We start from the raw sequence: 26,445 nt of genomic DNA, 5'->3' as shown, positions 1-26,445 counted from the left end.
AATTCTCATCACAGAGAGATAAACTCAATTCTCATCACAGAGAGATAAACTCAATTCTAACTGGAGGGGGATCACTTGGTAGAGTGCAAAACCTCCGCCGCCAATACTGCGAGGTCACTCAAGTGAACCTGATATCCTATTCATTCAATTTGACGTCAACAGTGCTCACAGAGTTAGTTTGCAACTTTCTCTTTTACTTTTAACTTTTACATACTCAATTCATTCGTCATAACTAGATTCCTCGAGACAGAAATTGATTTTACGTGGGTATATCCACCTGAAGTTCCAAAATCAGCCGCAATTATAATTTTGGCATGTTTTTTTTTTGTTGGAAATCACTTAAAACATGTAGAAATGCAAAAAAAAAATTTCCTCTAAATTTTTTTTTGGGGGAGGGTAACAATTTTTTTTGGGGGGGGGGTTGGAAATCACTTAAAACATGCAGAAATGAAAAAAAAATTCTCTAACAATTTCTTTTGGGGGGGGACCAAGTCCAAAATCTAATGGCATGATGCTTGGACCATACCTCACCCCCCACCAAGTTTCGTCAAAATCCGTCAGGGAGTTTTCCGTAATTCTGTTAACAAACAAACAAGTGTGAAAACCGTAACCTCCGATCTTCGATGGCGGAGGTTAATCACAGAGAGATAAACTCAATTCTCATCACAGAGAGATAAACTCAATTCTAACTGGAGGGGGATCACTCGGTAGAGTGCAAAACCTCCGCCACCAATACTGCGAGGTCACTCAAGTGAACCTGATATCCTATTCATTCAATTTGACGTCAACAGTGCTCACAGAGTTATAGTTTGCAACTTTCCCTTTTACTTTTAACTTTTACATACTCAATTCATTCGTCATAACTAGATTCTTTGAGACAGAAATTGATTTTACGTGGGTATATCCACCTGAAGTTCCAAAATCAGCCGCAATTATAATTTTGGCATGTTGTTTGTTGGAAATCACTTATAACATGAAGAAATGCAAAATAAAAAAAATTGAAATATTTTTTCAAAATGGCCGCCATAGCGGCCATATTGGATTTTGGACCAAGTCCAAAATCTAATGGCATGATCCTCGGACCAGACCTAATCCCCCCACCAAGTTTCGTCGAAATCCGTCAAGGAGTTTTTCCGTAATACTGTTAACAAACAAACAAACAAACAGAAAGGGGTGAAAACAGTCACCTCCGATCTTCGATGGCGGAGGTCAATCACAGACCTTCTTCTTCAAAACAGGCTCTGAACGCTCGACGTCCGAGACGAAGTTCCGTGAGGAGCGACTCGCACACGGGTCCCCGGTCCGTGGAACTCAACGCCTTGACTGAAGAACGAGGTCGTTCCGCCGCCGATTCCACACAATGAATGAAACAACGCCCTTGGCACAGACGATTGTGCACGAATTCTGAAATTAATGCGCACAACTGAATGAATAACGAATGAGGTAAAGAACGAGTTCAGGTGGAAGAATTAGATAAACGGTTTAAATTGAGAATTTCAATCGAGGTTCGTGTTTGTAATTCGGGGATCAATCATACAAATGCTTGCTGTCCTATTGTTGTCGCTATTTGCATTATTACGAGTACGTATCCGTCCGTGAAAAAAAAAAAAACAATGTGACGTCAATCGTGACGTCATAGCACCGTGTCCTGTCATTGGTTGGTAAATAAATGGCCATAACTTGGGAACCACTTGTCCGATTAATATCAAACCTTGAAAAGGCACATCCACAGGTTCCCAGCAATATATCTGGCAAGTTTCAATTAGATCGGACCAGTGGTTGTCGAGAAACAGCGGTCACAGACACACATTGCTCTAATTATAGACCGGAGAAGATGGACGCTCCGTGTTGAGTCAGGACTCCTTGGTACCTTCTTGAATTCGCTGCTCCCTCAGGCTCCGAACGCTCGACGTCCGAGACGAAGTTCCGTGAGGAGCGACTCGCACACGGGTCCCCGGTCCGTGGAACTCAACGCCTTGACTGAAGAACGAGGTCGTTCCGCCGTCGACTCCACACTAGGAATGAAACATGCCCTTCTTGTGCACGAATTATGAAATGAACGCGCACAACCGAATGAATAACGAATGAGGTAAAGAATGAGTTCGGGTGAAAGAAACGGATAAACTGTTTAAACCGCCGAATATTTGTGGAAAACCTGTAACGTCGGCGCCGCCGCTGCGATGAAGTTGAAGGTTCACAGGAAATGTCGGCGAATGGGAGAAATGTCGGCGACACGTCGTTACCGACTTTTGATGTTGGCAATCACCATGGCAACCGGCTTGGATTGAAACACAAACTTAAAAAAAATAACTCTTCTCCAAAATCCGAACACGATTTCATTCTTGACAGGTTATGATCGACTCTGCACTTGGTGCAAAACACATACATTTTATTTTTTGAAGTGAAATCATTTGTGACGAGGTTTGGCCGCCATTATATTAATACGGTGAGCCATATTTTGTGGACGTTTCTCCTCCGAAACTGCCGGACGGATTATCACCACTTTCGGCAAGCGGGTTCTCTGTGGTCTAATGAACGGAATGGGCGATGTGAGATCACGCCACATGGACACGTTTGGGAATTTTTGTCGATTTTCTAATTTTTACATTCGTTTGCATGGCGACGTGTGACGTCACCGCTGAGAGGCGACATGACGCCATGACGTCATCACGTCCGTCGTCGACAGACCGTCACCGCTGAGAGGTGTCATGCCACTTCGAGAAAACAGCTTCTTCAATGTAAAACCCTCTTCTGCACATGCTGACGACCTCAGAAGGTGCATTTGACGCAAAAAATGTAACAAGAAACATTGTATATAAAGAAATTCTATAAATCACATTGTGAACACCAGATATATTGACATCCTCACGAACCCTCACTTTCGAGACTTCACGCGGAGTGAGGATTTGCCGCCATGTTGGATTAAAGGTGAACATTCTTTCAAAATCTTCTTCTTCAAAACAGTTCGTCCATGAGTGGAGTGACGGTTGTTGTTGCCGGTGATTTCACACAAACTTTACCCATAATGCCGTGGGCTACTTGAGTCAATCAAGTCGATCATTCTCCGTGAGGTATTGATAAAGTGAGAGGGTGTGGGAGGGGAGGGGAAGGGAAGGGAGGGGAGGGTGGAGATGAAAAGGGAGGGGAGGGTAGAGATGAAAAGGGAGGAGAGGGGAAGGGAGGGGAGGGGAGGAGAAGGGAGGGGAAGGGAAGTGATGGGAGGGGAAGGGATGGGAGTGGAAGGGAGGGGAGGGGCGCCAGCGTTGGAATATCAAGTCCAGCGATGAGCTTGTGGGCACTGAAACCATGAACCACCCACCATGATCTCGCCACAATCCGATCTCTGAACCTCAGAGAGAGCTGCAATACCGATGTCCAAACGCTTGAGCTCAGATGATGACAGAGACGGGTGATCATCCTCTCTTCGGGATAGGACATTCCAGGCACCCACCCGAAGGGACCGCCTCAGGTTAACCCAAGGAGACCGCCATCTGGTGGACGACACCTCAGCACCACTCCGACACACTCTCCCGCAATCTGACCCAGGGATGTTACCCCGTGATTTCCCTCCTATCATCAAAGATTGGGGGTCCCGAAGGCTTTGCCCCAATCCCGTCATCCGGTGAGCTGCCCTGCGAAGGGAAGCTGCACAGGAGGTACTCCCACGGAGTGGGTTTTCAGATTTTTTTTGTGTTTTGCGGAATGAAGGGTTTTACAGTGGCGGGAGTGCAAATCCTGCCACCAACCTCCTAATAAGAAGTAACCCAACTGCAGGAGGACGTCCGCAGACACAGTTGAGCACTAGATATGGATGATCACTGGCTCACAAGGAGCTCCTCCGTCCTTTTAGTGAAATCTGAATTTTAGTGTAGTTCATGAAATATGAATCACCAATAGTTACAATGTAGTTGGTGAACTCTGAATCCCAAATAGTTAGTGTTGGAGATGAACTCTGAATCCCCATAGGTTAGAGTGTAGTAGGTGAACTGTGAATCCCCATAGGTTAGAGTGTAGTCGGTGAACTCTGAATCCCCATAGGTTAGAGTGTAGTCGGTGAACTCTGAATCCCCATAGGTTAGAGTGTAGTAGGTGAACTGTGAATCCCCATAGGTTAGAGTGTAGTCGGTGAACTCTGAATCCCCATAAGTTAGAGTGTAGTCGGTGAACTCTGAATCCCCATTGGTTAGAGTGTAGTAGGTGAACTCTGAATCCCCATTGGTTAGAGTGTAGTAGGTGAACTGTGAATCCCCATAGGTTAGAGTGTAGTCGGTGAACTCTGAATCCCCATAGGTTAGAGTGTAGTCGGTGAACTGTGAATCCCCATAGGTTAGAGTGTAGTCGGTGAACTCTGAATCCCCATAGGTTAGAGTGTAGTCGGTGAACTCTGAATCCCCATAGGTTAGAGTGTAGTCGGTGAACTCTGAATCCCCATAGGTTAGAGTGTAGTCGGTGAACTCTGAATCCCCATTGGTTAGAGTGTAGTCGGTGAACTCTGAATCCCCATAGGTTAGAGTGTAGTAGGTGAACTGTGAATCCCCATAGGTTAGAGTGTAGTAGGTGAACTGTGAATCCCCATAGGTTAGAGTGTAGTAGGTGAACTCTGAATCCCCATAGGTTAGAGTGTAGTAGGTGAACTCTGAATCCCCATAGGTTAGAGTGTAGTAGGTGAACTCTGAATCCCCATAGGTTAGAGTGTAGTAGGTGAACTCTGAATCCCCATAGGTTAGAGTGTAGTAGGTGAACTGTGAATCCCCATAGGTTAGAGTGTAGTCGGTGAACTCTGAATCCCCATAGGTTAGAGCGTCGTAGGTGAACTCTGAATCCCCATTGGTTAGAGCGTCGTAGGTGAACTCTGAATCCCCATATATTAGTGTAGTCAGGGAACTCTGAATATCCTTAAGTTGTCATGTCTCGCCTTACATTTTATATATATATATATATATATATATATATATATATATATATATATATATATATATATATATATATATATATATATATATATCACCATTAGTTCCCCGTTGGTTTCTTTCTGGGATGTTTTTAGTTCCTTTATGTCTCGGTATTTTTCTAGATTTGTTCTTTTAATTATTTCTGCCCCTCCGTCAGTCCTTTTACTTTCGTCTTAATTTCATTTATTTTATTCATCACTCTGGCCTGGCTCAGCACCATCTCATCCCTAATACCACTCACGCACCACCTCACCTCATTCCCCTCTACCCGTTCAGCTTTGATCCGCAATGCCATAATCATTGCCCATCACCTTTTCCTCAGTCTTAACCTCAGCCAGTCTCGCATCAATTTATTTGTCCATTGCCTTTTGTCCTGCCTCCATTTTCCAAGCGTCTTTGGCCCAACTCCATTTTTGCTATCATCTGCTTAAGCATCATTGCCAACCGGTCCATGCTTGGCTATGTCAGCAAGGCCGACCTGCTGTCCTGCAGTGTGGATTCTAACAGGGATGTGTCTTTTTGGGGGATGGGGGTGAGGGTCATTGACCACGCTCGGCACCTCCACTGCATCCCCTACTGCTCCCACCAATAAATTTTCATTCTGGCATGCAGTTTCCTCATGAGCCCACCTGGACCTACTCGTCTTGGTTAGATATAGCTGCACGATTATTATTAAATTTCACCCTTGCTCTGCTCCTTTATCAAATTTAGAATTTGTACAATCCTGACTCCAATTCTTACAGAGTCATGGGATCCAAAAGGTCGAACTACCAGACACCAAATGTTACAAGTACATCGCCGGGTCACGATCGACCTCTCTCGGACCCGCTTTCTGACCTTTGACCCTGAAGACAAAAATCCACGGATAACTCCACAACTTGACGGATTGCCAAGCAAGCACGGACACCATCGAAGGTGACTAACTCTGGAAGGGTCCCTGTGCCAAACTCTCACGTTACCTTTCTGGTGACATAGTTACCTCAGATAGGGACCATGCTCTGACACTCACGGACTATGCAGGTAACAAATCTCATCCAAGTCTCTCTCAGCAACCGCTCGTTGGACACAAAATCCGACCAGCGATCGCCAAGGATTCTCCGAAGAGACCTGGTACCAAAGGAATTAAGTCTCCGTCTCAGATCCTTGGTCAGAGTCCAAGTCTCGCATCCATAGAGCAAGACTGGAAGCACCAAGGACCTGATGACTCGGACTTTCGTCCTCCCGCACAGGCACCGGCAGTGCCACACCCCATGATCCAGTGAATCCATGACTCCCCAGGCCCGACCCAGACGTCGATTGACCTCTGACTCACAGCCAGCAGACATGAATATCACTGCCAAGGTAAGTGAATCTCTCCACGACCTCAACATCCTCACCACAAATAGACACAGAGAGGACAGCAGCATTCAAGATGTCATTGAAAGCCTGGATCTTAGTTTTGACCCCAAAAACCCGGAATCCCAGCGGCTCCGACTCCTCATTCATCCCAGCGGCGGCTAAACTCCAAGGTTCTTTTATGTGATGGATGTATCTCCCCAGGGTCCTTTCCAAATTCACAACTATATATGTTTCTAACAGTATGGTTCAAGGTGTATAAGAGCATTATTTAATTAATGGACAAACACAACATTATGGTTCAGGCAGACTCGGGCCGTTGGAACGATATCGACGTTCCGCATACGCTCCGAGCCGGAGTCATCATCAAGGTGGAGCAATGGATAAACGGTTCAAATAACAACACAGAAAGTTTTTTTATTGAAAACAATTACTGCTCAAACTTACAACAAGAAACTTTGACAGTATAAAATGTTTGTTGCAATTTATCAAAGGAGCTCAAATGGATACATTAATTTGCAAAACAAAAGAAAATAAAAAATAAAAACAAAGGAATTTTGCAAAACATCCAGCTTTTTACTTCCTGCGTTGAAATGGAATCAAGGCCTTCAGGTTTTCAAGTAAGTACTTTCAGTTTGAGGATTCCTTCCCTTTGAAGCCACAACTCTTAAAGGCTAAGAGGTTTATCCCAAAAGTCGTCCCACAGGTAATGCGTGGAGCAGTGCAAGTAAATGTTGTACATTCGTTTATAAAACCTTACAATGTCTCATTTACATGGCAACACTTACTACAGTATTTCTCTACAAAGCATTGCACTTTAGGAAACCTATTTTAAATAAAATATATCCCACCGTTCAACTTATTATGTACTCCAAACTTTACAAAACAAACACTTCATATAAAAATACTCTGGCTACATTAGCGCTGCCAGCAGCAAGTCACGCCGTCTGATGAGCTGAGCACTTGGGTACATGGCGGAGGTTCGAGCATCACCCCAAGGAAGCTCATAGTTGATGCGAGGAAACGATCTCTGTTTGATAAGGCGTGTATAACTCGAACATCGCACCGCATCGCCATTACCATCAATGCGCACAAGAGTGGTACCGACGCCTCACCTCTCCCAATCCGATTCAATTGCATCAGAGTCAGAGTGACAGATATATCTCCTCCATTGTGTACACCTCACAATTTCTGAACACCGCACTGCTCTACAGCGTCGCAAGTAGCAGTAGGGGTCGGGTCGCGCCGACAAGGACGGAACGGCATGTAACAGCTCGTCCGGCCAAGGCCGTGCTATCGTTTGGCTTAACTGCAGCAGGTCTCAAAATGTTCAACTCTTGGAAATCCTTGTCATATACAATACACAAAAAGTAATACAATCAGCTGCTGGAGTAAAGGCAGTTGCAGAGGACTTGCCAGCCTCTCGAGCAACCTGTTGGCACAATTTGCGTGAAGGTGTGAAGGTGTGAAGGTGGCACAAGGTGTGAAGCTGCATCGCCAGTTTGCTTTTTGCCTTCTTGGCTGCGGCTTATTCACAAGTAACTCAGCCAGTACTCGCTGAAGTCCCAGAACAGAAGGAGCGGTTCTTCACGATCGTGTTAATGTATGCATTTATAAGCTTGTTTATTTCCTCCCCCTGAAACGACAAAAAACATGAAAGTGTGAGGTTCAGGTAAAGGTGTATATTTGGTGCATGCATGAATGTTTGAGCAGGACTGCATTCAAAGTTGTGTTCGAGGGTTGTGCGAGTACCGAGGTGTGTCTGCACATCTAATACACCATCCCCTTCCAGTAAAACCATCAGTACAGGTAAATGTATGAAAAGGTTCTGTGGCACTTAGGTGATGGATTTACATCAGGACTTCTGTTCCATGCGAGGTGTGTGTCATAAGTCACAGGACTCGTTAAACTCGCTCGAAGTGTCTGCATTTCATCTCTTTGTATCGATTTGGTGAAGAATTTAAAGATTTTGTCACATTGACCTTCGACGTTGGAAAATACTTTTGCACGACAAATTTGGGGTGAATGCACGTGCGCAATTCAAGCCCGTCCCGTTTAAGCATTTTAATACCCAACTGTATTATAGATTTGAGACGTGTCTGTGTGTTTTACTTCTGTGCAAGACTGGCAGTACGGCCGAGAGGAACGCATACTCACCTCTGAGTCGTCTAGCCTGGGTTTGAATCCCGACACAGCTATAAATGTCATCATGGTATTTGACAGGCAGGGTGATGCCTCAGAAATAATGTGTCAAACCTCGGATGCATGTTACCTGGCGTCCCGTCCGCCGGCATTACTTGGTGAACATAAAAAGATCCCACGATGTCCTCCACGAAGAGTAGGCAAGCTATCGCCGATACTCTGAACAAATTACAAATTCATGTTCTAATCTACAGGGGGAACTGCATCAGCGGCATAGCTGCATGCCCAGCAATGACAAAATGAATGAACTTCTCTGCACTCCTGAACCACTGGACGGAATAAGTTGAAAACGGGTGGTTGTACTCGATGTGTGTGCCTCCTGTGGTTTCAGGGGGGTTAAAAATAATGAATAGCCTCCAGGATTCAGAGTTGGGGTAGGACCCCCATTCTCTCTGTGTAAATCTGTATCGTGTAATGCTGCTCCTGGTGGGGATGGGTATTACAAGTTACGAGCAAAAATCACATCCTGACAGATTGAAGGGAGAGGAATCAGGACTTGAAGTTTGCGTTTACTAAAGCGCCGCTGGAAAACACAAACAAACAAGAAGAAGAGCAATCAGAGATTGCAGACCCTCGCCAGGACTTGTTTTGTGCGGTGTTTGTGTAGTTTATTTTGTGTGGTGTTTGTGTACTGGTGTGTTACATAATTAATAAGAGACATAACTAGAACTGCCACTTTATAACTGCTGGCAGTGATGACCGGGTACCAAGACGTCCCGCTTTGATCGGACACCTGACCCTGACCCATGACGTTTATTATTATACAGTTGAATTTAGAATGGGATTAAAATAAATTAAATTCAAATCAATTGCAAGACTAAATAGGTACATTCCTGCTTTGAAGTAATCAGAAGGAATCCGAACACAAAGAAAAGCAAAGATTAAGTCATCAGGAGGAACCTGGATAGGATTCACATTTCAGCTGCTGCTCCTCTACTCTCAAACCCATCCAGGTGCAGCCAAGTGAACCTTATTCAAAAAAGAAAAAAGAACCCAGATTAAAAAAATTAAATAATTTTGTCTGCGAGACCATGTGTCCGATCAAGTTGAAATTTAAAACATTTATCCCCCATCACTACTAGATCATCGTTTTGAAGTTTCACGTCGATTGATGAAGCGGTTCAACAGAATTTTTTTTTTTTTTTTTAAGATTTTCGTTCAATCCAATATGGCTATAAACTGTCTAGGTTCCTTGACGATCGATTAGCCTTGGTGAATGTATGAGCTATCGATGCAGGAATCCTCGCATACCATTGTATTCCATTGTAGTGCAAGACCGAAGATATTTGGGTTAAAATTGACCGAAAGCCGAGCTAATAGCTGAATTGAACATAGTGTAGGGATTGTGGCTTACAGGTAAGTGTTAAGAGTAGTCACCCCCCTTGTCCGTGTTGTATTATTTTCCACAAGGGTGATTTTGTTTAAGTTTGTTATGGATTAATATGTAAGTGAGATTAAACGAGCCACAGGGGACCAGTCCATCATCTCCCTATACCCGTGGAGCTGAACTGTTGCTGTTGTGACAATGTCATTGCCTGGGGGTGAGTGTGGGATTGGCCCTCTTACTGTGTGATATGTTTCTTTAATTCAATTGAATGTTTTTTTACCTTTCTTTTTGCCTTTTAATTTAATTTAATTGAATCATTAGTGATCTTGGAATGTCCACTTGTTTATTCACGACAACATATTTAATGGTGAACAATCATATTTTTTATTTGTTAACAAAGGAATTAATAATGGAAGATAGCTAATTGGAATTATTCAATTGCAAGCTGATTGTATGAGTAATATATTTAATCTTCAACTGTCGTAAATTGTAGAATACATTGTAGTACCACCCTGAAGTTTGTATTAACCTAAATTGTCAATGATGGCATCCTGATAGAGTTATCATTCTATCTTTTAAGGCTTTTCCTCCATCACCACCTGCAATGCTCAAATAAACTGCTGAAGCAAAACAAGCCATTCCTCTCTCACTCTCAGCAGGTCATCGAGGTCATCTTACATCAGATTCAGCAGCCAATGATACGAGTCCTTCGAGAGTGCAACTCCGGACAAGTGTGATATTGTCATACTTCTCGAAAGGATTGCACCTATCCTCGAAGATTCTCAATGCCCGTCGGTAAACTGCCTTATTCCTATCCTCTTCTGCCTTCTCTTGAGCTAATCCTAGCTCTCCTCACGCATCCATATTCACTGTCCCGTGTAAACAGCTCGGTACATCAGGGGTGATGAAGGTTGCAGTTAAGTTTAATCAGAATTGTGTCGTTTTTGAGAAAAAAACCAAATACCTATGTGGAGGGGGGCAACCCCCATAGACCCCCTTATGGTCAGATTTTTTTTTAATGCCATTAACAAACTTTGGTGCATACACGGTGATGAAGGTTGTGGTCAAGTTTCATCGGAATTGCATGTGGAGTTTTGGAGAAGAAAACAAATACGTATTTTGGGGGGCAACCCCAGGCGGTGTTTATGTCCGGACGTGTCTGAGTGGTGTTTGTCTCCAGACAGCTTGGCTCCGGATGCCTCCAGGCGGTGTTTGTCTCCGAACGTGTCTGTGCAGTTTTTTTGTCTGGACGGGAGTTTATCTCTGGACGTGTCCAAGAGATGTTTGTCTCTGGTTGGTATTATAGTGTGACCGGTAGAAAATGGAATTCAGACATTATTTTGTTTCCATTTTTACTGTTATTCTATGCAGAATCATTTTGATGAGACAGTATGAATCCAGTTAATGCTCCACCGCACATCTGCCTTCCCTTCCTCTTCCCTCCACCACCTCCTCCCCCCCCCGCCTCACTCTCCCTCCCTCCTTTCTCTCTCTCTCTCTATCCCTCCCTCTCTCCACCTCCCTCCTCTCTCTCTCTCCCCCTCCCTCCTCTCTCTCTCTCCCTCTCCTCTTTCTCCCCCCCCATCACCTCACTCTCCCTCCACCCCTCACCCCCCTCTTCCCCCACCCTCACTCCCCATCTGTGTCCTCATCAGCAAAGCGACGGGTGCTATTTGCTTGTAGATAATAAAATGCACACATTCTCTGCATCAAAACTACACACATCAGAGAAGTGTTGGCATTAACCTGTGTGTCTGTGAGGATGGGTTACTTGCTCGTGATAAATAAATTAATATTCACCCGAATTGATAAATATACTGTGACAGACACAAATTAAGATATCTGCAGATTAAAACGATGGGTTTCTGAAAAGCCAGTTATCGTGAGAGGAACGAAAACTCAACATATCCCTGAAATGTTTCCAATCACGGTGCATTCGAGAGTGCTGCTGTGGTGTATTCGAACCTGTGTCGTCTTAAACAGTAGTTCGCGGTTGTCCACCTGCAGGCGGTAGAGCTTGTTGCTGGGAACACCAAAGGAGGCGATACGCTCATACTGTAGGCTATCTCTCGGGACCTTTTCTCCACGTAGATAGATGGACACGGCCTCAGCACTGACACCGAGCCAAAGTTCTCTGGGTATCCGGCTGTCGGTGCTCTGCACACCATTTCAGATAAGAGTAAAGATGCAGTAAAATTAACATTTATATATATATATATATATATATATATATATATATATATATATATATATATATATATATATATATATATATATATATATATATATATATGTTCAAACGCAACTTCCAGCTTCGTTGCAGTCTGTTAAAGACGCAGAATCGCCCATTATTAAATGCAGTGCTTGCCACCATACTGGTAACCACATGATTCATCAGATGTATCGGTATCTGCAGCAATCAGACGTATCTGTATCGGGAAGGGATCGACTTCACAGACGCACTTCCGGCTCACCTTGAGCTGGCAAGTCGTCTCGTGAGGGATTACATCCAAATAGCACGTCTTAATTGTTTTGTGAACCGACGTGCCACGTAGGCCTTTCGACTGACACGAGTTATCAGAGTGGCGAGTAACACTAGGTTTTGGAATGGGCAGTGCTGTGGCCTTCACAGATGGCAATGAAGTCAGAATTTCCATTTTAACTCTAACATGTTTTTTTTTCTCAGCTTTTAATCATAAATCTAAACATGGTGTTGGCTTGGTGGTTAGGGTGGCTGGCTTGGGATCTTAGGATCCTGAGTTAAAGCTCCGTTGGCCACTGAATTGACACCAGGTGGGGTTGACTCAGCCTATCATCCTTCTGAAGTCGGCGAAATGAGCACCAGTGTACTGGTAATAGAGGCACAGCATCAGCGGCATAGTCGCATCAAACAAAATGATGCCTATCCAGCAGCCAAGCTGCCATACGCAAGAAGAAGAAGAAGAAGAAGAAGAATATGATCAGAAATCTCGTTCACTGGGCCATATAATGAATGCCTAAACGAGGTGGATGGGTGAGAGGCATTCCGATTGGTTATAACCTTTGCAACAAGTGCTGTTGCAGTTCACGTGTTCACAGGCTCCATAATAGTTAAGAGGTACGGTATGGATGCACACTACCTTTCCAATTGTTACGTTTCTGCACAAGGAATGGATTCACTCGCTTGGCCAGAGAAACAACGTCTACAAACGATGACAAAAACAAATGAAAGACTTGTACTTCGATTTAAATTGAAGTACTGGGAATAACGATTGGTTTTTTTTTCTTCTTTGACGTTTCACTGGATTAGTCACAATGCCATTTGAATATCAAACAAAATGTTTGCAGCTCATTGTAGTCTGGAAAGAAATGCAATCAATAACCACAAAGAGCAAGCTGCGGTTCATAATACTGAAAAGGTCAAACACCACTCACCAGCACATCAAAGATGGTGGAACCATAGCCAGACCACCTGCAAATCAGCTGCATGTATTTGCGAGAGGCATCTTGTGGGTCCAATCCCTGCAGTTGCCGCCATTTATCCAGGAGCCCCACTCGGGGGAGCAGAGGCTCGTCGTGTGGTCTACTCTCCATTCCGGGTTCGCTGTCTCGGCGCCGGAGACGCAGTGACAGGGAGCCGGCAGCACGCAGGCTGCGCCGCAGTAGGCCCGTCCTCAGGTTGCTCTTGTTCGCTCGCCTAACTGCTCAAAGCACGAGGGAAACGGTTCTGTTAACAAAAGTAGAAAACCTGAACTACTGAGCTTTGCACCTTAAACTGGAACCCAAACGCAATGTTGGTTTCGCTTTCTGAAAATCATTAAAAACCATTAATCACAGGCTAATTTGAAGGGAAAAAATGTTTGCATCTTTTTTTGCCAATCACAAAGTGCTTTTTTTTTTTTTTGTGATTTTTGCCAATCACAAAAAGAAGCCCGAAAGTGTCGATTTTCGATTTTCCCCAGTGACATCACACCTTGATCCAAATGGCGGTTTACATCGAGAAACAGTGAATGTCGAGCTGGGATTACGATACTGATTCCACAGTCATTAGCAACTCTGATGCTTCTCAGTGTGTTGAAACTGATCAGTGGGATTTTGATGAAACTATTGGAAACAAAATTAGTGATGGAAACGCTTTTAGGGGGGATTATGGAGCTGTATCGTTTCAAGCATTATGTGAGTGAGTCAGACGAAGATGGTGACAATGGAGGTGTTGGTGAAGATGAAAACGCCGGTCACATGTTCACTACAGATTGGTGGGTTTGGCTTTTCTGTTCAATTGATGATTTATAAGGGATTTTGCATTAATTCATAAATCTGTTGTATTACTCCAGCAAAAACACGGGCATGGACACGGCACAGACACAGCATGGACACCACCGACAAAATGGGCGATGAATGCTTTGTCTTACCATCACAGGCTGACCAGGTGTCCTGTATGTTACAGGATTTTCCCGTTTCATACTTTCCCAGGACTTAATTTGTGTCTGTGGTCGTGCCGTATCGTGTCCCACCGTCGTGCCCATGCTATGTCTTGTCCATGTCGTGTCCCACCATCGTGTCCGTACTGCGTCATGTCCCACTGGTCATGTCTGTGACGTGTTTGTGCTGTGTCGTGTCCCACCATCATGTCTGTACTGTTTTGTGTCCCACCATCGTGTCCGTACTGTGTCATGTCCCACCGGCGTGTTCCATACCGTGTTGCGTCCAACCGCCATACCCATGTCATGTCTCTGATGCATCCCCAACTCATAACACATACAAAAGACACCACATCCTACCTCGGTCTTCCTTTTCTGAGGGGGGACACTTGGAAGAGGACTCTGAGAGCAGACTCTCATCAGCCAGGGATGATGGCTGGCCAACGTGCTGAACAGTTGGGTACACATCTGCCAAGGAAAGCTCTGTACCATCAAAACCAGTGGGAGGACAGTTACCATGGACAAATTGTAATCTCAAAGCAGCAAGCCACTGTAAGTTCTCCTCACTGGCAGGGAAATGGCCTCGAATAACTTCCTCATGTGCCTAAAGGGACAAAAGCAAGATGAGGACAATGTAGGACAATCACGTATAAATCCTTCATCTCATGGAGTACGATTATAGTACTCCACATGAAGAGATTGCACGGGAAAAAATGGATACTGTTCAAATGTGTATGACAGGATAAACATAAAAACTACGATTGAGTGAAGTCATAAACATTTAAATGGCACACCTTTTATTCTCGAATGGTTTCCTAACTGGTAATGATGAAAAATACGCCAAAATACATCGCTAAAGTACCAGATCGAGAGATCACAAAAACGTCGAATTGTTCGTCCTCATAATGTTGATAAATGTCATCGGGCCGAGCACAATGACGGCTGAAGCAATTACAATGATTCCGTCGGGAGAAAGCAACATCTCTCTTGGGTATTTCACCCTCACCATTACTACAAATTTTTTTAATCGCATTTTAAAAATCGATACACCACAAAAACACACCAAACTGATGATGTCAGGTTGGCATTGACAACGCGCGGCCTAGGTTTACACTCGTAGAATTCTGTACGTCGACGGGTGGAGGACGGGGAGGACAATAAGTTGTTATCTCTTAAATCAAGATAGCGCTGGTGGGCAGTGTTTAATACAAGAGACTGGTATGGGCTTGTTCACGATGTGATGGATTTAATCAGTTGGAGTGAGCACGTACCGCAAGGTGCACCTGCTCAGAAAATGCATCACGTGTGCACGAGTACCGATACCGTAATACGGATAGACATTTCTACTGCACTGCTGTGTTGCTTCAAGTTATTTTCTATTGTTCGCCCATCGCTGAATTTTCCATCTTTGTAGATCTTGAAGAATTAGGATGAAAATTTAGATAGATCTTGAAAAGCTCAGATGGCAGAGCACTGGTTCGGTTCACCGGAGAACTTGGGTTCGATTCCCGGTCTGGGCACGTAATTTTTCCACATATACTTATAATGTTTGTTTCCTGTTCATTTATAATTGCATTTCTATGCCCCCTAATGGTGATTGATAACAGACATGGACCTGTCTCCACACAGGGGGAAGACCTTCTCGTGGCAAGGCTGTCACTGCTACTTTAGATGGCAGTGAGTGTCCCGGAAGCAGCAGGGGGAAAGAGAGTGGCATTTCGAAATGTGGAAGAATTGCACGCTTTGCCGGTGGGTCGCACAGATAGCAGAGCATTGGTACGGTTCACCAGAGGACCTGGGTTCGTTTCCTAGTCTGGGCACGCAATATATATATATATATATATATATATATGTATATATGTATATATATATATATATATATATATATATATATATATATATATATATATATATATATATATATGTCCTAGCAAATACCATCCGTCGCCTCACTGATGGGAATACGAATGGGGGGAGGGAGAAAAAGAGGGGGGAAGAGGGAAAGGGAGTGAGGGAGAGAGAGCAGAGAGAGAGGAGGGGTGGGGGATCAAGGAGAAGTGGGGGAAGGGAAGACAGTGTGAGGTAAGAGGAAGAGAAGGCAGACGTGCTGTGGAGCGTTACTTACCGCTCAGACACGTCCAGAGACAAACACCGCCCAGACGTGTCCAGATACAAACACTGCCTGGACACGTCCAGAGACAAACACCGCCCAGATGTGTCCAGATACAAACATCACCCAGATGCATCTGGAGCCAAGCTGGCTGGAGACAAACACGTCCACAGACAAACCCTGCCTGGACACGTCTAGAGGCAAACCCTGCCCGGATATACCCACCATTCAGATATGTGCAGAGAGAGAAAGAGACAGAGAAGAAGGGAAGAGTGAGAGAGGTGTGGGAGGAGGGTGCTGCACTGTATTCAAAGGCGGTAGAGCAAGGATGGGATAGAGAGAGAGGGGGAGAGAGGGAGATAGATATATATATATATATATATATATATATATATATATATATATATATATATATATATATATATATATATATATATATATGCTTTCTGAAAACACACACACACACACACACACACACACACACACACACACACACACACACACACACACACACACGGCTGATGTCGGCACAACCCAGAAACCTTGAGTAGCTTTCACCGAAAAAAACAACGTTACATTTATATCGATATTTCAGGGATATGTTCACAAACATTAATCTTTATAAACAGCTGTGTGTGATGGGTTGAAAAAAAATTTGGCTCAGTAATTTAGAAATCATGTTAATATGGTAAACGGCTTAAAAATCGGGTGTTATTTCACAACAACTCGCTAGAATGACAGAGCATGAACCGCTCGCTCAGAGTGATGGAGAACAAACCACTTGCTCAGGGTGATGGTGATGGTTAAATTCAGTGACCTGATATGCAAATCCTCTTCAAATTTCAAGTCAATCGGATAAAAATTGAGGATTTTAGAAATACTACCATAGTTGTTGACCTTGGGTCGATGTTGACCTTTTGGTCTATGTTAACCTCAAAAATAATTGCCTGGTTGAATTCAGTGACCAGAAATATAAAATCTCTTTAAATTTCAAGTCAATCGGATGGAATGGAGGATTTTAGAAATCTCACCTCAGTTGTTGACCTTTGGCCTCTGTTGACCTTTCGACCTCAAAAACAATAGGCGTGTTCGTTTTGACAAACTCTACCATGTGGTGAAGTTTCGTGAAGATCGGTTTAAAATTGTGACATGTCGGCGATAAACAGACAAACAAAGAGACAGAGAGGGGTGAAAACAACCTCCTTCACCTTTGGTGGTGGAGGTAATAAAACGAAGGAACAGCCAACCAATAAATAAATCTCCACCCGACTCTCCTATTTTGATACAAACAGGAAGAACAAGGTCAGCATCACGAAACGTTTCGCTTGTCAACCACAAACTTTTTCAAGTCAACGAGAACCAGCTGGCGCACGCAGCCATTTTTCAAATTTCTTATACACCTCTCTCAACCTCCTTCCAGTCACGCATGGAAACATGGAACCTTTTTTTGTTATTGAAACAATTTATTTTTTGTTATTATTGTTATTGTTTTGTGGAACTGTGTATGTATATGTATGTATGTATGTATGTATGTATGTATGTATGTATGTATGTATGTATGTATGTATGTATGTATGTATGTATGTATGTATGTATGTATGTATGTATGTATATGTATATATATATATATATATATATATATATATCCTGTTGGCACAGTGGTTAGGGCAGCGGCTTGGGATCCAAAAGGTCCTGAGTTCAAGCCCCGTTGGGCCACTGAATTAATACACCAGGGGGTTGACTCAGCCTGTCATCCTTCCGAGGTCGGCGAAATGAGTACCAGTGTACTGGGTCGGTGTATACCCCGGTTAAAATAGGTGTACCATATCCCTGTGTCTTAAGAGGCAATACAACCAGGGTTGCGTCAGGAAGGGCATCCGGCATAAAACATGTGCCAAATCACTATGCGGATCATACGGATGATCCGCTGTGGTGACCCCAAACGGGAGCAGCCGAAAGAAGAAGAAGATATATATATATATATATATATATATATATATATATATATATATATATATATATATATATATATATATATATATATATATATATATATATATATATATTGTTGCGGTATTCGCGCCCGCCGGCGTGCGAACGGCCACGTAACTCGAATCGCGGCACGTCGCCCACCGGACGGACAATCCCGTCGTGACCCTCTCGGACTAACGCCGGGAACTAGTCACGGGTGGGCCTTTCGGCCTCACCACGATCGTGCCAATCGGCCCCCCGCGTGGGATAGGGTTGTTCGCCAAATTCGACCTACCTAAGTACCCACACGGAGGGTAGACCGGGCGATCGCACCTCGCCGCAGGTCGACTTCGGACACGGGCCACTTTAAGTGACCCGTTCCGTACTATCGGGATAACCGAGCGGTGTTATCGTCAACCTCGACGGTTCCGATTAATTATCGTGCGTATTTAGCCCACGACCAACCCTTTACGTGAAGTAAGATGGAGATTCAATTAGAGAAAAGACGAAGCGAAACGGGAGAAACAGTTCAACATAAAGCACATTTATTCCGCGGCAAACGGAAAGCACACATATACAATTACCACAATTATGCACCAAAAGCAAATGTAACAAAAGAAGAAACAACAATTACGCACCAAAAGCAATTGCAACAAAAGAAACACAATGCAGATCTACTACCGACTACGCGAGAAAACGGCAACACTTACACAGTTTTACTTCACAGACGGCGCCGACAACACATATACTCCAAAGCAAAAGAAAAAAGGGGCCACCCTCAACGATAAGGGGCAGACGGGCCTGGGGCCGAGACCGCGTCGAGCCTACCCGTCTGGTGATGAGCCGCAAAATGGCGGCGGCGCCCCAACTCCGCGGGCCTCGCTGGCACTGCCTGGAATGGGGTGGGAACGGGGCCCCCTTCTCACACTATCTCAGCGCGGGGGCAAACAGGGGGGGGGGTTGTTGATGCTCGGGGGAAAGAGGATATCTGGCTGGCTTGGGTCTCGCGACGAGCGACTCCACTGCGACCTCGACCGCGTTCCCGGCCTCCCCTCTCCGCAGCTCCCCGACTCTGACACGAGCGCAGACCTCCACAAAGCTTCTTGGCTTCTCCAGCTTCTCCGGACCCCGACAGACACTCTCTCGACTGATTTCGCCGCCGCCACAACTCTCCAACTCTTTTCTCTTCTCCACTCTCTCAAATTCGCCCCGCGCTCGGCGCTTTATAGTCCGACAGGAGAAATCATATGCAGATTTTTGATCAGGATCAGGAACGGCTCGGGGGCGGAGCCACGCTCCCCCATTGGACGGAGGAAAAGTGGGCGTGAATCATTCTTGATCCGCGAATCTGCATATAGCGATTATACTCCGACGCGCCTGGAGGCGGGGCCAAATCGCCCCACGCTTGCTGATAGGACGGAACAGAAGTAGGCGTGAATCATTCTTGATCCGATTTCTCGGAAAGGCTGGTGTTTTTGCACCCGCTGCTCGGTGCGCGCCCTGTACGAGTCCAGTATCGGTGCCCACAAGCTGCGCGGGAATGGCGGTGATGCGATGGTTGCGAGGGCGAGTTGTGACGGTAAAGGTCGTGGCTGTTGGCGTTGCTGTTGTTGTGAAGCGGCGTTGCGGTTGGTGGTTGGTGTGTGAAAGCGGTTGTGGAGAAGGTGGATGTTGTGAAGGCGGTTCTGGAGAAGGTGGCTGTGGTTGTCGAGATGCGGTTGGTGGTGGTTGTGGTGGTAGTAATGGCGGTTGGTCCAAAATAAAGACAGTAAAAGAAAAACGGCTATCTAAAAGCGTCGCAGCCCGAATGAATGACATTTATTCCCTCTAAACAACGGGTTTGGGCTAACTACACATATACTTACAGAGATATCTCACCTATGGGACCTGAATGGTGGTTTGCGAATTTCGTCAACCACAACACTACCCCCTCCCCTTTTTACAGACTCGTCCCGAGTCGTCAAATTTTCGTGTGCCATCATGTGTAGTTCTCCCCTAGTACATTTTACCTACGGATCCCTGAGTGCGACATTCATGGTATTCGTGTCCCCAAAATAAATAACCTGAGGGCTGAGTAACTACCTAAACAAACTCACTCACACGGACGACTTAAATAAAATTGCCGGCGCTAAGACAGACATGCCGGGGGCACACTCATATTTACAGTACATCTTAACTTACAAATTTTACATGAAACCATGGCCCAGGATCAATGAACTCTGCAAAAAGAAAGCAGTTAGCAGGGAGCCAGGCTGCTCGCATGCAGTCTCTGGCTCAAACAATGCAGGTGACAGGGAACGTGGCCGGCTGCTCACATGCAGTCGTAGGCCTCCCCTTTTGAAATGAACCCAGTGAACCACAACGGTGCATGGGCTGCACAAACGCAGTCTCCGTGCCAGCTCAAGTAGCACACGCAATGAACACAACGGATGGATGGATGGACACAAACACGGTGCACGGGCCGCCACTGCAGGCCCGTGTTGTAGCTGCCAACAGGGCAGTTCTCGCACCTTGCAAACTGTTGCCTTGATTCTGGCGCACATGGAAATGAACAGGGGGGGGGGGGAAATCAAAAATTGAACGGGGCTGGTGAACAGGGGCAGTGGGCATGGCATGGCAAAGGCAGCAGGCAAACACAGCCTGCAGAACCAGGCCGCTGCAGGCAAGCACAGCCGGCAGACGAACTGGCCGGCACAGGCCTCGAAGCACAGCAGCTGCAGACAATCCGACCGGCACAGGCCTTGCAGCACAGCAGCTGCAGACGATCCAGCCGGCACAGGCCTTGCAGCAAAACAACAGCTGCCGATGAAGTGGGCCGGCCTTTGCCTTGCAGCAACGCAGCCAGCAGATGAAGCTGGCCAGCCTTTGCCGTTCAGTGGAGGTTGGTGGAGGGAGTGCGGTGGTGCTGGCCACTCGGAAGGCGGGCTCGGACCTACCCTACGGTCTCCCTCCCAACCTATCGCCTTTGCCTGTCACTGTCTATACCCACTCCCTTAATTTGTCAAACCCCAATTTAGCCCCAACTTGTTTTTTTATTTTTACTTCCCCACTATAAATCGTCCCCTAACCCCCTGTACTGTCCTTGTTCGGCTAACCTATCCTGTCACCTAGCCTACTCCCAACCCCTACGTTCCCTTCCCGGAGGGGAACAAGGGAGAGCTAGCGTCCTGTGTCGAGGCCCAACGAAGCCTCAGAATGGCCTCCCCAGACTTCAGCGATCTAAACCAAAGTGGGTCCAGCGGCCCACAACGAGAGCGAGGGGATGGATGGTGCGGAGGGGTACACTTCCTATCTACCCTAACCATTTAACTGTTAAACTACCCCGGGGCTTTCAACAAGCGCCTCTCGCTTAAACTATTGGTTCTAACAACCCAGATTCCCATCGCCTGTGTTGGTGTCCTCACAATTTCGGGCCTTGCCCCCCAATTTTCTTTCCGTGCCCTCACACGGTCACATGGCTGGGACGCGTGGCTCCCTTTGGCAGGCACGACCCTCTGCCGAATCTCCAGCTATGGCACCCCCGGGCACTACACTGCCTCCTAGCCTACCAGCTACCTAAACACCGGAGAGTGCCCCCCATGGCACCTCCCCTGAAACGCACACGTGGCAGGCTGGCTTCCCAGGCCCCTTTCCGAGGGTCACCCGTGCCCACAACACTGCCCACGCGGCTAATGGCGCCCCGGGCCCCCGCACCAAGCAGACGCACCCGTGCCCACTACGCTATCCCGGCCACCCATGGGCCCTTGGCCTACTACGGCTGACTAGCCTGGTGCCCGGGGTACCCACTCAACGATACTCACCTTTCGCAGCCACGCTCCCAGCCCGTCAACAGGGCTCCTGCACCCCTCCAAATGGGTTTCGAGCCTACATTCACACCAACAACAAAACGACCTCCATTTTTCAATTTAACTTACCCCCTAACTCACTCTACACTGACCCCGGGGTCCCTTGGGCGGGAGTCTCTCCTCCTCCCAATCAGTCATCGCACCATGCATTCCCCATTCGCTCCACTCACACAGACCCGCTGGCCTCACTCACTCACCAAGCACATGCTTCCACTTCACTCACCAACAACTCTTCAACACACTCACCACTGAACTCTGCCATCCTTCTAACTACATCCCCTAACTGACTCGTGCTCCCACGTCGTCCATTATACTATAGCACGTTCCATTTAACACTATGTAGCTAAGCTACATCCCCGCTACACATCCACAAGTCTGTCACTGTCTCCAAATAATCCCATTAATCAATTTCCCAACCTAAATCTCGCTACAATCCCTCTAACTCATCCATTCCACGGACTCCATGAGGACTTACCCCTGCCCCATGAAGTCGGTCTAGCTAAGCAAACCCTTCCCCCTAACTAGTTTCCATCCTGTGCCCTGGTAAGGGGGTCTTCCACCCCTTGCCCGGGAATCCTGTTCACCCAAAAGCGAGGCTTGCTGTTTTTTTTTTTTTTCTAATTGCGCAGCACCAGCGCGGTAACTCACAGCTCGCGCACTTTGCACCTGCCCGTGACGTCATGCAGCTGCACGTGTACCTCGTCCCTCCTTGGACGGTACCATCCGGCAGGGATACCCCTCCTGCCGGATTCCAACCCCACGTGCAGCCATGACGTCACCGTGCGCATTAAAAAAAAAAACAAGCCCCACGTCTCGAGGGGTTCCCCACGCGAACACATGTGCTTTGCCCGTTGGAGCTTAACACACACGATCGTGTGGAGAACCCGTCCGGTCTAAATCCATAATCCTGCCTAAACTTTGTCCGTCCGCGGGATCGGCAAATCCACCGCTTGCGTTTCCGGACCGGGACTTCACTCTCGCAAGCGAGCACGTGGGGGCCTCGTGCGTTGCACAGCACGGACCTCGCGCTCGCTGCTGGGTGAACCCGGCACGGTTCCCGAAACAGCTGCAGCTGCTACTCGGCTTTTGTCCCTCTGTCGCCGTCGTCGTCGCCATTCAACCCACGCACACCTGCGTGTTACGACGCTCTTACACCATTCCATTACATTCACCCCGGGAGACGCGGCTGCATGTTCACACATGCCCACCGACATCTCCCTCACACACAGCGACCTTGCACACGCTGTCTCTCTCACACTCGGCCGCTCACTCACGCATGCCATTACCCTTGCACACGTGGCTCCACTCACTCGCGGCCTTTCACTCACTCGTGCCATTTCCCTCACACAAACCATACTACTCACACACGCGGGGGCACTCGCTCGCGGTGCCTCATCCACACACGGCGTGCTGGGACGCACGATCTTCTGCACACTTACCACCACACCACTCACACACGGGGTCGCTTCCGCACACGGGGTCGTTGTCACCCACCCGGTCGCTCTCACACACGCCCTTGCACCCGCGCTATGCGTGCGTTGCAGCACGCATTTCGCCACACTCGTGAACACACACCTCGACACCACACACACCGGGACAACCACACTGGGGATTCGTGTCCCCACAAGGGTCTCCGGGGCCTCTATACCCCCCAAGCTCTCCGTGCACCCGTTCGCAGCACTCCTCCCCCCGAACTCGCTCGACACGACCGAACCCACCTGGTCGTGACTCGCTTCAAGGGGGCATACTCCCTCCCCTCGTTCCTGGAGGAGGCCATCCCGCTGCTCGCACTGGGTCTCCACCCAGTCCACCAGCTCACCCCCATTGTCTTCCACTACCTCCGTGTGTGTGTGTGTGTGCATCTCTATCCCCGTCTTCATCGTGTAGTCTTCCCTCTATCGTTCCCATCTCCCGTGTCTCTGCCAACTCAGTCACCTCTTCACCCTTTACCTCCCTTGTCTCAACTATTATTTCCGTCTCTTCCCTTGTTATCTCCCTCGTGCACGTCTCCGTCACCCCAATTAGTTTTTCCCTCTCGGTCACCGTCACTCTTCTCGCCCAACACGTCCCCCAAATTATTTTCTCCTTACCAGCCTCCACCGAGGGCCCGACAGCCGTTGCACTCCCTCCCAGCTCGTTCGCTCCCACACGTGGAGTCGCCATTTTAAACTCCCTGGGAACGGCCTTCATGCCCGCCTGCAGGCTTCGGCCCATGTTCTGCGTCTCACCCCGCAGCTCTTTCATTTCTTCCTTCATTTTGAGTGCGTTTGTTTCCATATTTTCGTTCATGCCTTTTATTTCGTTTGTGTTTGTATCCATTTTTGTTTTCACTTCGTTCATTTTCTTGTTCATGCCTTTTATTTCGTTTGTGTTTGTATCACAAAGTAAGACATGGGGTTGTGTATATCACAAGTAAGATGGAGATTCAATTAGAGAAAAGACGAAGCAAAACGGGAGAAACAGTTCAACATAAAGCACATTTATTCCGTGGCAAACGGAAAGCACACATATACAATTATGCACCAAAAGCAAATGTAACAAAAGAAGAAACAACAATTACGCACCAAAAGCAATTGCAACAAAAGAAACACAATGCAGATCTACTACCGACTACGCGAGCACACGGCAACACTTACACAGTTTTACTTCACAGACGGCGCCGACAACACATATACTCCAAAGCAAAAGAAAAAAGGGGCCACCCTCAACGATAAGGGGGCAGACGGGCCTGGGGCCGAGACCGCGTCAAGCCTACCCGTCTGGTGATGAGCCGCAAAATGGCGGCGGCGCCCCGACTCTGCGGGCCTCGTTGGCACTGCCTGGAATGGGGTGGGAACGGGACCCCCCCTTTTCGCACTATCTCAGCGCGGGGGGAAACAGGGGGGGTTGTTGATGCTCGGGGGAAAGAGGATATCTGGCTGGCTTGGGTCTCGCGACGAGCGACTCCACTGCGACCTCGACCGCGTTCCCGGCCTCCCCTCTCCGCAGCTCCCCGACTCTGACACGAGCGCAGACCTCCACAAAGCTTTTTGGCTTCTCCAGCCTCTCCGGACCCCGACAGACACTCTCTCGACTGATTTCGCCGCCGCCACAACTCTCCAACTCTTTTCTCTTCTCCACTCTCTCAAATTCGCCCCGCGATCGGCGCTTTATAGTCCGACAGGAGAAATTATATGCAGATTTTTGGATCAGGAACGGCTCGGGGGCAGAGCCACGCTCCCCCATTGGACGGAGGAAAAGTGGGCGTGAATCATTCTTGATCCGCAAATCTGCATATAGCGATTATACTCCGACGCGCCTGGAGGCGGGGCCAAATCGCCCCACGCTTGCTGATAGGACGGAACAGAAGTGGGCGTGAATCATTCTTGATCCGATTTCTCGGAAAGGCTGGTGTTTTTGCACCCGCTGCTCGGTGCGCGCCCTGTACGAGTCCAGTATCGGTGCCCACAAGCGGCGCGGGAATGGCGGTGATGCGATGGTTGCGAGGGCGAGTTGTGACGGTAAAGGTCGTGGCTGTTGGCGTTGCTGTTGTTGTGAAGCGGCGTTGCGGTTGGTGGTTGGTGTGTGAAAGCGGTTGTGGAGAAGGTGGATGTTGTGAAGACGGTTCTGGAGAAGGTGGCTGTGGTTGTCGAGATGCGGTTGGTGGTGGTTGTGGTGGTAGTAATGGCGGTTGGTCCAAAATAAAGATAGTAAAAGAAAAACGGCTATCCAAAAGGGTCGCAGCCCGAATGAATGACATTTATTCCCTCCAAACAACGGGTTTGGGCTAACTACACATATACTTACAGAGATATCTCACCTACGGGACCTGAATGGTGGTTTGAGAATTTCGTCAACAACAACAATATATATACATATATATATATATATATATATATATATTTATATATATATATATATATATATATATATATATATATATATATATATATATATATATATATATATATATATATATATATATATATATATATATACCAGGCGTAGTGGCGTGCGCCTGTAATCCGGCTACTCGGAGGCTTGGGTTGGAGGATCGCTTGAGGACGGGAGCTATGCGCTGGACCACGCTATAAGAGGGTGTAGGGCATCCCGGAATCATGGCGAAACCCAATCCTTATCCCTGTGTCGTAAGAGGCGACCAGGGTTGCGTCAGGAAGGGCATCCGGCGTAAAACCTGTGCCAAATCAGTATGCGGATCATAACGGATGATTCACTGTGGCGACCCCGAACGGGAGCAGCCGAAAGACGAACAACAACAACATATATATATATATATATATATATATATATATATATATATATA

General features: G+C 46.9%; 1 protein-coding gene across 1 annotated transcript in view; it reads right to left on the bottom strand.

Annotated features, from left to right (window-relative positions):
• Window positions 1–6,678: 6,678 nt before the first annotated feature.
• The window catches only part of LOC147022487 (unconventional myosin-X-like), a 304,547-nt gene continuing 284,780 nt past the window's right edge, over window positions 6,679–26,445 (bottom strand). The window contains exons 38-41 of the mRNA XM_085893432.1: window positions 14,577–14,820; window positions 13,231–13,496; window positions 11,782–11,973; window positions 6,679–7,923 (exon numbers count right to left, since the gene is read on the bottom strand). Coding sequence (XP_085749558.1) covers window positions 7,831–7,923; window positions 11,782–11,973; window positions 13,231–13,496; window positions 14,577–14,820 — 795 coding nt within the window. The 3' untranslated portion in view covers window positions 6,679–7,830. The remainder of the gene's footprint in view (window positions 7,924–11,781; window positions 11,974–13,230; window positions 13,497–14,576; window positions 14,821–26,445) is intronic.

Source organism: Eptatretus burgeri, chromosome 8 (genome assembly GCF_056783735.1).
Source record: "Eptatretus burgeri isolate ZD-2024b chromosome 8, Ebu_testis_v1, whole genome shotgun sequence".
Taxonomy (NCBI): domain Eukaryota; kingdom Metazoa; phylum Chordata; class Myxini; order Myxiniformes; family Myxinidae; genus Eptatretus; species Eptatretus burgeri.
The sequence above is the reverse complement of the archived record's forward strand: the minus strand, read 5'-3'. Positions and strand labels throughout refer to the sequence as shown.